Source organism: Fukomys damarensis, unplaced genomic scaffold, assembly GCF_012274545.1.
Source record: "Fukomys damarensis isolate Sample0158 unplaced genomic scaffold, DMR_v1.0_HiC HiC_scaffold_15, whole genome shotgun sequence".
Lineage (NCBI taxonomy): Eukaryota > Metazoa > Chordata > Mammalia > Rodentia > Bathyergidae > Fukomys > Fukomys damarensis.
Genome location: NW_022900927.1, coordinates 15,090,498 through 15,105,498, shown reverse-complemented (window position 1 = coordinate 15,105,498; position 15,001 = coordinate 15,090,498). Strand labels below are relative to the sequence as shown.

General features: G+C 35.7%; 1 protein-coding gene across 1 annotated transcript in view; it reads right to left on the bottom strand.

Annotated features, from left to right (window-relative positions):
- Positions 1-15,001, bottom strand: part of Cpne8 (copine 8) — a 214,695-nt gene that overhangs the window by 104,360 nt on the left and 95,334 nt on the right. Inside the window, exon 8 of the mRNA XM_010629775.2 lies at positions 8,786-8,849. Within this exon, the coding sequence (XP_010628077.1) occupies positions 8,786-8,849 (64 nt within the window). The remainder of the gene's footprint in view (positions 1-8,785; positions 8,850-15,001) is intronic.

The following is a 15,001-nucleotide window of genomic DNA, read 5'->3' as shown; positions in this document are numbered from 1 at the left end:
TAGCAAAGGATTCAATTAGTAGAGCAAAGAAACACCCGTCAGAATGGGAAAATTTTTTGACACCTATTCCTCAGAAAGAGGAATTTCTAAAATATATACAGAACTCAAAAAGATTATACCACCTAAAAGATCCAATCAAGAAATGGGCAAGTGAAATGAACAGACAATTCTCATAGGAACAAGAACAAATAGCCAAGAAATACATAAAAAATGTTCAATAGCTTTGGCAAATAGAGAAATAACAATTAAAACAACACTAAAATTCCATTTTATACCACAAAGAATGGCAATCATCAAGAAATAAAAAAAAAAAATCACAGGGCCAGGGATTTAGCCCACTGGTTCTGCCACCTGCCTCGCAAGTACAAGGTCCTGAGTTGGATTCCCCAAACTTGTTTTTGTGGGGTTTTTGCTCCTATTTCTTTTCTTTTTCCTTTTTTCCTTTTCTCTCTCTCTCTCTCTCTCTCTCTCACTCTCTCTCTCTCTCTTTTTTTTAGATAACAGGAAAGATGCTTTGAAGGTATTTCGGAAATCTGTAAGACCCTACCTATCTCAGGCTCAAAGTGAAAAAGTGAAAGGCTTTTGGAAACCGAGCTATGGGATTTAATGTTTGCCCTATAGGGTTTAGGTCTTATTTTGGTCCCATTTCTTTCTAACCCTTTATTTCTCTCTTCTAGAATTGGAATGTTTACCCTGTGCCACTGTATGTTCGAAGTACCTAGCTTCATTTTGATTTTTACAGGGGTTCACAATCAAAAGTTTGCTCTTAGTCTCAGAGGAAACTTTCGACTTGGGCTTTTGAGCAATGCCAGAACTACCAAGACTTGCAATTCTTAGAGACTGACTCAAAGAGGTGCAGAAGAATCTTCTGGGACCCTGGAGCACACTGTTTTGGTTTAGATCAAGAAGATCACACACAGAGACTCTGATGCGTTCAGAGGCAGAGCTTTTGGAAGGTGTCTGACTCATGGGTACAATATAACTGACTTGGTTTTAGGAGGCTGGATCTGGTCAGAAGAGACAAGTCACAGGGGTCATGACCTGGAAGGTGTGTCTCCTTCCTTGGTTCAGCCCCAGTCTCTCTCTGCCTTCTGACCACCATGACATGAGCTGTTCCTTTGCTCCTGGCCTTTCCATTTTGCCCTTTTCACTTTGTCACTAGCTGACCAGGAAGTAAGGCCAAAGTAAATCTCTTTTCCTTTCATTTGTCATTTTGGGTATTATGTCCCCATGACAAAAAGTGACCTTTACTTTGTGCAAACACAAAGTAAATTGGATGAAAAATCAAGTATTAATATACCCTTAAAATGCCCTGGCATTGCAGAAAACTCTTTAGGTTTTTTTTTTTTTTTTGGTAATCTCTTATAAATAATCTATTATAAATAATAGATAATTTTTCAGCTTTAATTGAGTTTATTAGTACATTTTAGGGATACAGTACAGCTACATTCATTGTTTGGATCTTGTACCTCTACATGACAAGTCTTTTTTTTTTTTTTTTTTTGGTAATCTCTTATAAATAATCTATTATAAATAATAGATAATTTTTCAGCTTTAATTGAGTTTATTAGTACATTTTAGGGATACAGTACAGCTACATTCATTGTTTGGATCTTGTACCTCTACATGACAAGTCTTTTTTTTTTTTTTTTTTTAATTATTGAGTTTATTGGTACATGTAGGGATACAGTACAGTTACATTCATTGTTGGGATCATGTACCTTTACATGGCAAGTCTTGATTCTCATTTTTTCCCCTTAGCCCGGCCCTCCCTTCACCCCCTCCTCCCCTCCCCATCTACAAACACTTTATAAATAATAGATTTTAAGACCTCTTTTTAATGTTTCACACCATCCCCCACTGCCAGTGCCCGACCATTACACCGAGATACGTTCCTTTCCACCTTTGTATCTTACATCTGGTGGAATTATTACCCTTTGGCTGACAAACTTCTGCTCCTGCTTTGGTCTTAGTTTAAATGTCACATTGTCAAAGAGGCCTGCAATTATCACTCCCTAGTATCAGATGTCTATTGTATTTTCTCATATTTGAATCACTTAGCATATATCTTTTTGTTTTAACTGCATGGTGAGTTCATTAATGTCTGTCTTTCCCCCAAACTCTATATTTCATCAAACACAGGGATCAAGTTGCTTGTTGTGGTGGGATTTTGTGTGTTTGGGATATGTGTGTGTGTGTGTGTGTGTGTATGTCTGTGTGTACTATTTTCTCTCACCATTGAGTTCCAAGTGTGTGTGTGTGTACTATTTTCTCTCACCACTGAGTTCCAAGCATCCATTCCAGGAACATTATGTATTAATAATGAATCAATAAACCCATCATGACAAATTATGTTTATAGATAATTTCAATATGCTTTCAAAATACATTCCAAGATGAATAAAACCTAACTATCTATACAACACACTATTGAATACTTTAAAAATTGCTAAGTGGGTAGATCTTAGGTCAAGTGTTCTTATCATTTTAATAAAAATGAAACATAAAGAAGGTGGGAGAAACTTACTTTTGCAGGCAATAAGTATGTTTTTGCCATAGATTTTGGTAATGATTTCATGGGTACGAATCTCCAGACTCAACAAATTTATACATTACAGAACATAGCTTTCTGTATGTCAGTCATCCCTCAATAGACTGTTTTTAAAAATAGGCCATAAACATTTTACAGAAATTGAAGCACCAAATTTATAACCTCATTCAGTTAATGAAAAAGGGAAGATTGAAATTTTGGTATCTTAATTCCAAAGTCTGTGCTCACTATCCAACAAGTTAACAACAACTTGCTTTAAAGAAAAAATAAATTTTGACTTGTATGGTGCTGGGTAAGAAGATAATTTCACTCAGAGTCTGAATGCCCAAAATACACATTAAAAGGCATAAGTATAACTATAAATATTGGTTGGAAAATATTTATGCAGTCCACTATATTACCATAATAATTAAATTCTAATTCAAGGTTTATAGGAATTATCAATGATGCTGATTATCATTCAAGCTGTAGCTAAGAACTGAAATATAAGAAACATAAGATGATATCAGATCAATATTCTAAGCAAAAATCTAGTTTGAAATATGAGAAATATATTTTTATTCATTGAAACATAATCCAGATGTTCTTAACACTCTACTAGTAGAAAAGGGTTAAGTACCTAGTTCCTAAGTAATATATTCCACCTCATTTGTATTGTTCATCTTTGTAGAAGAATTTCCACATTCTTCAAAACAAGATCATAGAATTGAAAATCAGAGACACTCAAGAAGTAGCTCTTGAGTACTCAATCTACGCCTGAGATATCTTGGCTCCATCTTGATGGAGACAATGGTGTTCACGTATCTCTACACAGAAGTAACTCAACGAACTCAATATGTTCACATAAAAGCATGTTAATATCACTATAGCCATGAATTTTCTTTCTATTCTCATACTAAGCACTATATCCAAACTCGAGACACTAAAGGTATAAAAGATTAATATAAATCCATATGTCATTTTAGCTAAAAACGAAAATCAGAATCATAGGTAATATTTATTCATTTATTTATTTTTCTTCATTGAGTTTATTGGTACATTTTAGGTATACAGTACAGTTACACTCATTATTGGGATCTGGTACCTTTACATGAGAGGTCTTGGTTCTCATCTTTTTCCCCTTGTCCCTGCTCTCCCTTTATCCCCTCCTCCCCTCCGCATTTACAAACACTTTATTTCCATTTTTTTCATTTTCTCCTATTTTTTTCTTTCCCTTATTACCTTTCCCCTCCCCTTCCCACTTTCCCTACACCTTTAGCCCTTTTCTTCCCATTTCACAATGTCAGTTATTTCATTAGGATCTTATGTACTATTATAGTTTATTCACACCAGAGAAACTATTCAGTATTTACATGTGTGACTTATTTAGTCCACTTAGTAGTACATCCTCAATATGTATCCATTTTCCTATGAATGATTCTAACTTCTCATTCTTTATGGCTGAGTAGTATTCCATTTTATAGAAAAACCATATCTTCTTTATCCACTCTCCAACTGATGGGCAAATGGGCTGTTTCCAAGTTTTAGCTATTACAAACTGTGCTGCTATAAACATGGGTAAAGATCTAAATATTAAAACAGAATCACTAAACTTGCTGGAAGATAAGTTAGGCAGAACTCGAAGACACTGGCATAGGAAAAGACTTTATGAACAAATCTTTAATAGCATGGGAACTAGCAGAAAGAATCAACAACTGGGATCTCATCTTATTAAAAAGCTTCTGCACTGCAAAAGAAACCATCAACAGAACTAAGAGACCACCTGCAATGTGGGAAAAAATTTTTACCAACTGCTCCTCAGACAAAGGACTATTGTCTAGAATATATAAAGAACTCAAAACTATCAGCACCCCCAAATATAAGGACCTGATTCAAAAATGGGCATCTGAAATGAACAGACATTTCTCAGACAAAGAAGTAAAAGCAGCAAGCAAATATATGAAAAAAATGTTCCACATCACTGGTCATTCAAGAGATGCAGATGAAAACAACGCTGAGATTCCACCTCATCCCACAAAGCATGGCTGCTATCAAGAAATCACTCAATAACAAATGTTGGAGGGGTTGTGGGGAGAAAGGAACCCTTCTCCATTGTTGGTGGGAGTGCAGACTGGTGCAACCACTATGGAAATCAATATGGAGATACCTCAAAGAGCTGGGACTAGAGGTTCCATTTGACCCAGCCATCCCTCTGCTGGGTTATCTTTCCAAAAGAATTAAAAGAATCATACCGTAGTAATATTTAAAAACTGCATTTAAAAATTGTTTTTTGAAGAAAAAATATGTGCTTAACAAAACAATCTTTAATATATATAAAATCCATCCACATATATTGTATCAGATTTAATGTTTGGTAGTTGATAAGATCTGGAAAGAGTTTTAGATACTCTAGTTGCTAATTCACACACTGTGTGTGGGTGTTTATTTTCCCCTGTCAAAAACAGAAAGTAAAACTTAGAATCTATCAGGGATTTGATAAAACAAAGTACAAACTCATACCAAGACCAAAACTTAGTTTCAGTCTGATGCCTTTAATAATATTACATAACTGGGAATTTAGCTCAGTAGCTCTGCTGCCTGCCTCATACCACAAGGACCTCAGTTCAACCCAGGTATCAAAGGAAAAAAAAAATTAAAATAGGGAGGGGAGGAGGGGGTGAAGCAAGGGCAGGGATAATGGGAAAAAATGAGAACCAAGACCTGTCATGTAAAGGTACAAGATCCCAATAATGAATGTAACCGTCCTGTATACCTAAAAAGTACCAATAAACTCAATGAGGAAAACAAATAAATAAATATTACGTACACTGTCAGTTGGTATTTTACACATGGGATGATAGATGGAGGTATCCAGGACCAGCCCAAGACCCAAGAAAACAAAGATAACAGAAGATGGAGAATGCAAAGATCTCTACTTGCATATGTTTTAACTAATTAAATTTTAAAATTCTCATTTAATTATCTTCACAAGTGGTTTCCTACGATTATCTGACTTTTTCTTCCTCCCTCTCCTCTTAGAACCCCTCCCAAATAATCAATTGAAATACTCAGTTTCAATTGTTTGTTAGTAAATAATACATACTTTTCTTATATAAGCTTTCAGAAATATTATAAATAAAACCCCTGTACTTTTCAAACATTTATGAAAAGTCCTCCTGAGAAAATAAACCATTAACTATAAAAAAATGTGTGGCCAATATCAATGTTTTAAGCCTTTGAAATTCTTTGGAAGCTTCTGTTGCCAAAATCATTAGAAGAAACTGAAAATACAAAGCCCTACAAGTATAGCCTAGGACAAACTATTTTTTCTCCAGCAATCACAATGCTCAGAGATCTCCTGGACATGAAGTAGACAATATTAATTTCCGATTGGGTGACGCATCCTCCTTTCCAGTATGAACAGCCACAGCTACCACTTCCTTTCTCCTCAACAGTGAAATAGCCGAGCAGGATTCAAATGGTGGAACAGCAAATCAGAACTAAAAGCAGTGGTTCTGTAAAATTACAGGCTATGCAGTCATACGCTTTGATTCCTTTTTACAATGTGGGTGTCCCAAGCAAGCCAACAATAGACTCAATATAAATAATATGAAATAATTCAATATGAAATAATTTAAATAGAAATTTGAGAGAGGGAAAAATACCCTAAAGTAAGGACTAAATTCAAATCACCAAAAATATTCCTTCAAACTTTCACATAATTCTTCAACATTTTTCTCAGGAACAGAACTGACTGGATAACTGATAATTTCTTATACTCATATATTGATATTATATTTTAAGACTATTCTTATTTCAATGTAATAGAAATATTAGTAAAGAAAACATTTTTAAAAACATTTCTATGAAAAAGTAAAGCAAAATTTCATGACAAATTAAAGAATAACATTAGTTAACACACTGTGTACCATAATCTTAAAATAATAGCCAAGGGCCGGGGATTTAGATCAGTGGTTTCACCACCTGCCTCACAAACACAAGTTCCTGAGTTCGATCCTGAATTCAGCACCAAAAAAAAAAAATAGCCAAAATGTTACAGTACAAGTCATAGACAAAAAAGATCTGTACAAAAAAGAAACAGATAATAGCACAAAACTTTCTTTTCAATGACCTAAGATGACCTAGCAGTATAAATGAAACAAATTAACATATATATTGAAATATTTTTGAAACCACTGAATATATAATGTGGGGAATTATTAGAACTTCTTCCTACTTCCTTTTTCTCTATATTTTTTTCCTTCATGTTTTAATATTTAACAGACACTATGTATAATAAATTTTACTGTATTTTTATATAAGATAGACACTGCAGACATTTACATAGATTAGAAGGAAGATAGATGGTTAAGGAGGGTGCAGTTCTATGGCGTATTTTCTCAGAACATGAAAGTCAAAGTTCAGTTGGGGAAAAGGATTCAAAAACTGCCAGATTAAGTGGATGCTTAAAAAAGCTAAAATGCAGGCCTTTGGGTAGATAACCAGAGGCTGGGACTGCTAGTATTTCAAACACACCATTCTTAAATATAGCCTCCATCTAGTTATTTATGTGGATTCTTGCCCATGACTTAGGAAATACCATGCCAAAGATGTTTCTCCCGTTAGGCAAAGTCTCAAACATTCATTCAATAGTGGAGGGATGACCTCACCCCTTTGCTCAGAATAGGAAGAAACCTACAACTTTTGGACAGTACTAACCCAATCTCTCCAATTGTAGTCCTTATTTCTACTTTTGGTTTCTCACACAAGAGAAACAATGTGGCATTCAAACATGTGTCTGAATTATTTCACCTAAGAGTATGGTCTCAAGGTCCATCCATACAGCTATAAATGTCTGAAGCTCATCCTTCTTTATAGTAGACTTACTACTCCATTATATATATTTTTTTAAAAAAAAACACACATCTTCTTTATCTACTCCTCCATTGACAGGCGTTTGGGCTGTTTCTAAAATTTAACTATTATGAACTGTGCAGCATAAACGTGGGTATGCGTATATTGCTATATGGTGCTTTTAATTCTTTTGGAACTATTCAGAAGAGGAAAAACTGGGTCAAATGGAACCTCTAGTTTTAGTTTTTCAAGGATTCTCCACACTGATTTCCATATTAGTTGAACCAATCTACACTCCCACCAACAATGGTGAAGATTCTTTTTTCCCCATAGCGCTGCCAGTATTTGTTATCAGTTGATTTCTTGATAGCAGCCATTCTTTCTGGAATGAGATGGAATCTCAGTGTTGTTTTTATTTGTATTTCACAAATGACCAGTGATGTTTAATATTTTTTCATATATTTATTTGCTGTTTCTACTTCTTCATTTGAGAAGTGTCTTTCCATTGCAGATGCCCATTTTTGGACTGGATCTTTAAATTTGGGGGTCTGACTTTTTTGAGTTCTTTATATATTCAATATAATAGTCCTTTATCTGATAAATAGCTGGTAAAAATTTTTTCCCACTCTGTGCGTTGTCTCTTCACTCGGTTGGTACCTTGTCTTGCTGTGCAAAAGCTTTTTAATGAGATGATGTCCCAGTTGTTCTTTGTAGTGTTTACCTTGCGGTCTAAGGCCTTGTTCATCTCACCTATTCTCTCTTCTAGCAGACTTAATACTTTGATTTTAGTATTTAGATTTGTGATCCATTTAGATTTAGGTTAGTGCATGGTGAAAGATGTGGCTCCAGCTTCAATTTTCAGCAAGAGGAAAGCCAGTTTTTCCAGCTACATTTATTAAGGAGGCTACCTTTCTTCCAATGAAGGTGTTTGGCCCCTTCATCAAAGATAAGGTGGCTGATTATATCTGGAGTTGTTTCTGCATCTTCTAGTCTATTCCATTGATCCACAGGTCTGTTCTTTTGCCACTACCATGCTGTTTTTATCACCATAGCTTCGTAGTATAATTTCAGGTCAGGGATTGTGATGCTCCCTGCCTTGCCCTTATTGCCCAGAATTGTATTTGCTATTCTAGGTCTCTTCTGGTTCCCAATGAATTTTAGGATACATTTTGTTATTTAAAAAGGTTATTCAAATAATTGTTCATTATTTTAGACTATGAAATGAAGATCTCTGGTCAAAGTGCTAAGTATCTAAAATGACATGTTTTAAGTTACAGTTACATAATATACACTTTTAATTATTTCTGACAAAACTATTTGAGAATTAATTACTGAAGTATAGTTGTAGAAAGAGTACTTTCAAGAGATAACATAAATAGTTTTTAAACAAATAAACACTTACCCTGCAGCAGTTTAATTCCTCTGCTGTAAGTATGATTGTACCACATTTCCTTCCCGGAATTCCTCTAAAATAACAAAAATAAATTTGTATACATTAGTATTTTATATTTACATAATGTATAAATTCATATACTTTTATATACTCAAAAAGCATACTACAAATAAGTAGTCTCCTGTCTAACAAGGTAGATTCCCAGTCCAACCCTTTCCTTTGCTATAGCTTCACCCTTCCCAAGGAAGATCAACCTCTAACATCACTTTAACAAGGCAGTTCAACAAGGCAGTCATCTCCCAAGTACACTCAATAGCACCCTGCTGTGTGGTCAAATGAAGACCACCCACAACGCAGTATAACAGAACTTTCACGACTTCCAGGGTATCCTCCAATCTTACTGAAAACCTTAGCTTCCATTATTCCCCATTATCTTCATCAAGACAGTATTTGTGTTTAATTCTTATTGTGTTCATTCCCATGCCCTGGCATACTGCAGCTTGGTAAGTGCTCCTTATTTTGTATCAAATTTTACATATTTCCAGATAAAGTTCTGTTTTTTCCACAAAATTGTATTCCTTTCATTATACTCTTATTGCTCAGTACCATAAGGATTAACACTTAATTATTCCTAAATTGTTTAAAAAAATCACAAATTCTTATTCTTTCTTCTCAGAAGTAGGTAAGTTTTTTTCTTTTCTTTTCTTCTTGCTTTGTTTTTTTCCTTGAAGACAGGGTCTCACTATGTAGCCCAGGCTGGCCTGGAACTCACAGTGGTCCTCCTGCCTCATCCTCCCAACTGCTGGGATTACAGGCATGCACCACCATACCCAACTGAAGTAGCTAAGTTTGTAAGAACAAATATAGTACATAGACTTCTGCTTAATTTGCAGAGTTAAATAACTATACATGGCAGGTGCTCAATATTTAAGCAAGAATGTAACATAGAAACAAAATTAAAGCCACACTCAACTTTATATATTCTAGTTTGTTTATACTCAGATAGCTTCTAGCTAAAGCCTAGAACAAAGCCCATTAAGAACATGCAGGATATGTGCCCAGGATCTGCTCTAGTTTAGATGAGTGTTACTTTGGCTCCAGAATGGTGATACTGAGATGAGCTATAAGCCTTTGAAGGTGGGGCTAGTGATCACTGCAGTCCTCAAGTTAAGGGGTGTGTATTCCAAAGAAGGCTGGGGGACTCCAGACTTTTCCTGTTTCACTTGGCACTACCCATTTCATGAGGTGAATTGTTTGCCCCAATCACACATTGCTGCTACAATGTGTCTTCCTTGCAAAGGCTCGATGTGATGGGCCACCTGATCTTGGATTGTAACCTTCTGGACTGTGAGTCAAAACAAACCTTTTCTTTCTATAATCTAAAAGTCTCAGATATTTTTTTATAGTAACATGAAATTAATAGAGTTCCTTACTTTACACAAGGAAATATATAGACAAGTCCTTAGGAATCCTCTAAAGAGCAATCCTAATACTCTGAAGGTATACTTTGTCATTCTTTGTTCTATCACAGACTATACTACCGATGCCTCCCTAAGTCCTGGGAACTGCAAATGATGGATTCACAGCCCCACAAGTGTTTTTGTCACCAAGAATATAATCCATCCCCAATAATCTATTAGAGCATATACACAACTAGTATATAATCTGTTCTTCCATTTGGAGAGAGTAAAGCCTTAATATCTTGATTGGGAACACAGCGAAGGAATGGAAAACTAAAATATTACTAACTGCAAAAATATCAATATTAGTCATATTCAGTCTAAAAACTTCTCTACTTGAAAATATCTCCTCATAACACCATTAAGGCTTCCACTAAAGTCATCTCATAGCTCATGGTGGAAACTGCCTCTCATAAGATCTTGTTTCCACCATCTCTTTACTCCCATCACATAAATTATACATGTTAAGATTTTCCACTTTTTTAGGTCCTTATGACTAGGATGTCAATTAACTAAACTTTGAACATGTTTCTTAAGATAATATGTTCATCATTTTTAGCATCCCTCCAACATCATTAATAGGTTAACTTTCAAACCTGACTGCACGTTTCTTCTATTGTGAACATGACCTTTATATACTGGATTGCACGTCTACCAGAAAACACTTTAAAATGGTTATATATAGTATACACATAAATATATACATATATAATACAAATATATGCAAAGGTCTATATATTTGCCTTGATAACTTATGAGGAAAGTAAAAAATACAATCAGAAAATAAATATCTGAAGATGAAACATCAGAAAGATAAATTGAACTGAACCTTAGAGAATTTAATATTCAGCTTCTGCTTTTTCTGACTATTTAATGCATTAACATAAGAAAGAAAAAATGGGTGATGAGCAATTCACAAGATGAAGAATTCAGTAAATAGCCAAACTATAGCATAAAACTTGGATCCGAATCACTAGATTGCCTGATTGATTATAGCATGAAGTACTATATTACTCATTATAGCATGAATTTACACACAGTTATTCCGCAAATGGGTAGCTACAAAACAAATCCCTGATTTAAGACTTGTTAAAGAAAGAAGAAGAAAAAAGTCCTAGTAATTCAAGAAAGACACAATTAGATTTCTGCCTTAATTAGTACTACTTGGAGAGATACCAAAACTTCAAACCAGGAAATTCCAGTGATCATAGATAGCTGGTAAATACAGATCCCATCTTAAAAGGTTTTCTTTCAAATTACATCTCAGAAAATTTTCATATTAAAAGTTTTTAAAGTATTTAGGAGGTTCATTTAAAAATATTATAAAAGAAAAGGGATGCACAGGTGCACAAGTTTCAGACAGAGGCCTGCCCCATAGCATTGGTGAGTGCACGCAGATCCCAGGTAGCAGCAGAGTGGTCCAGGGCAACACAGCTGCAGGCAGATCCCAGCCAGGGCTCTGCCCTGACACCAGAGGCTTGGACACACACGCAAGCCAAAGGCCTACCCAGAGAAGAGCTACACAGGCACACAAACAACAGCCAGAGGCTCACCCCAATGCCACTGGTAAGTGGGCACAGAACACAGCCATAAGACTGCTCAGACAATAAGAACGGAGGTGTACAGCCTCCAGCCAAAGGCCCTCCCAGACAACAGGTATATAGAGTCCCCTGTAAGAGGTACACACAGATGCCATCCCAAGTGTGCACAGTTTGAGGCCTGAAGCCCAACCAGACAATAGATCAGCTCAGGGATATAGAAGTCCATTATTCTGAACCCAGGAATTGGTGTACTCATGAACAGCAGAGATAAGGCCACATGGTGGCCTGCTGAGAATTGAAGACCACTGGGTGAGCAAAAAGTTGCATCAACAAAGGCACACCAGGCTGCTTCTGCTGAAGTGAGAAGACACGTAAACAACTCTCAAAACTAGACTTCCAGATCACCAAGGCAACCCCAAAGGGAAACAAGATGGAACAATCTGATACTCAACCACATGGACTCCCTGAACTGGCAACGAAAGAGAATCTGGAAAAAAAATGAAATCAGAAATAATTTCTCAGATAACAGCAGAAATTGTGCCCATAGTGCAAGATATGATTAATAAATCTAGAGTGGACACAGACACAAAAGTAGAGGAGCTGAGGAACATGATGGAATACCAGAATAGGAAACAAATGGAATTCATAAAATAGATGCAAACAGAATTCCAGGAGATTAAAAACTCCACTGTAAGTTTACACAGCAGGGCCAGGGATTTAGCTCAGCGGTTCAGTGGCCTGCCTTGCAAGCACAAGGACCCAAGTTCGATCCCTGGTACCAAAAAAAAAGTTTACACAGCAGAATGAGCCAATGCAAGGATAGAATTTGAGATACAGAAGATAGGATTGCAATTAGTAACCAGGAAAAGAAAAATTTCTTAAAAATAGTAAGGAACCATGAGAAATCAATTCAGCAGCTGCTAGCTGATGCAAAGGAGAATATTATAACACTGATCAGAGTCAATGAAGAAACAGAAGAAAGTGCAGATGACATAAAAAAATTGTTCACAGAAGTAATGGCAGAAAACTTCCTAACTAGGGAAAAAGAACTTGACATACAAATTAAGTGAGGCATATAGGACTCCAACTAGCTGTAACAAAAAAATGTACACATTGACATATAATAGTTAAGATTCCAGAAACCCAACAAAAGAACAAAATTCTGCAAGCAGAGAAAAGAAACAAATCACATACAAGCCCATCAGAATGACAGCAGACTTCTCACAAATCCTCAAGGCAAGAAGAGCTTGGACTGACATATTCAAGCCATAAAGGAAAACAGCCTACAACACAGACTGATGTACCCTGCAAAACTATCTTTTAAAATTCACGGAGAAACAAGATAAAGACAAAGAGCACCTTAGGAACTTCATGAATACCAAACCAGCACACCAAAATATTTTAAACAATATCCTAAGAAAACTGGGATTACAATGAATGAATCCATCAGGCATGACAAGAAAATAAAAGCAAAGGGGGAGAATCCAACAAAAAGAAGAAGTTATGACAAGTCACAAATCAGTTATAGCCATTAATGTTAATGGTCTCAATTCACCAATCAAAAGAAAGAGACTGGCAGAATGGGTCAAGAAGTAAGATCCAACAATATGCTGCATACAAGAAATACACTTAATTCAAAAGAAACTCACTGACTGAAAGTTAAAGATTAGAAAACAATACTTCATTTGACAGGAACCTGAAAAAAAGTAGGAGTAGCTATCCTCTTTGCAGATCCAGTGGATTTCAAACCAACACTGATTAAGACAGACAAAGAAGGACACTACATCCTTGCAAAGGGAAAAATCTAAGAGGAAGAGATGACAATCATAAATATATATGTACCAAACACTAGTGCTGGAAGAGAGGTTAGGTAGAATTCTTGAAGATGTTGGTGTAGGAAAAGATTTTGTGAACAAAACCTCAGTTGCCCGTGAACTGGCACAAACAATCAACAAGTGGGATCTCTCTTCTTCCTAAAAAGCTTCTGCACAGCAAGAGAAACCACCAGCAGTATGAAAAGACAACCCACAGTGTGTGAAAAATTTTTCACCAGCTGTTCCTCAGACAAAGGTCTACTATCAGGATATATAAAGAATTTAAAAAGATCAGACCTCCCAAATTTAAAGACCCAATCCAAAAATGCACATCTGAAATGAACACACATTTCTCAGACAGAGGTAGAAATAGCAAATAAACATGAAAAAATGTTCCACATCACTGATTATTCAAGAGATGCAAATGAAAATAATGCTGAAATTCTACCTCACCCCAGAAAAGACTGCTATCACGAAATCAACCAATAACAAATGCTGGTGGAGCTGTGGGGAAAGAGGAACCCTGCTCCAGTGCTGGTAGTAGTCTAGACTGGTGCAACCACTGTGATAATCAGTATGGAGATACCTCAGAGAACTAGGATTGGAAGCCCCACTTGACTCAGCTATCCTCCTGCTGGGTATCTTCCCAAAAGAATTAAAAGAATCATACCACAGTGATATATGTGTGCCCATGTTCATAGCCACACAATTTGTAACAGCTAAAACTTAGCAACAGCCCAATTGCCCATCAACTGGAGACTGAATAAAGAAAATGTGGTTTTGTAAAAAAAATAAAGTGGAGTAGTACTCAGCCATAAAGAATGAGAAACTAGAGACATTTATAGCTAAATGGATGCACATTGAGGAGATACTCAAATGAAATAAATAGGGCACACATGTGTAAATACTGAATAGTTTCTCTAGTGTGAGAAACTGAAAATGTAAATAAGGACTAAAAGGTATAATAAACCAGGTGTGGTGGTGCACGCCTGTAATCCCAGCACTTGGGAGGTTGAGACAGGAGGATCACTGTGAGTTCAAGACCAGTCTGGGATACATAGTGAATTCCAGTTCAGATTCAACTACATAGTGAGACCCTGTCTCAAAAAATAAATAAATAAATAAATAATAAAAATAAAAGGTATAATAGATAATTTGAAATAGGAAGAAAAGGGGCAAAGGGGAAGGGGAAAGGGGAGGGGTAGAGGAAATGAAAGAATGAATAGAATTAATATGAAAAAAGGAAAAAATGGAAACAGTCTTTGTAGATAGGGCGGGATAGAGGGGTTGTAGGAAAGAATAAGAACCAAAATGTAAAGGTGAAAATTTCCAATGATAAATGTTATTATACTGTATACCTTAAATGTACCAATAAAATTAATTTAAAAAGAAATAAATAAAATAAAAACA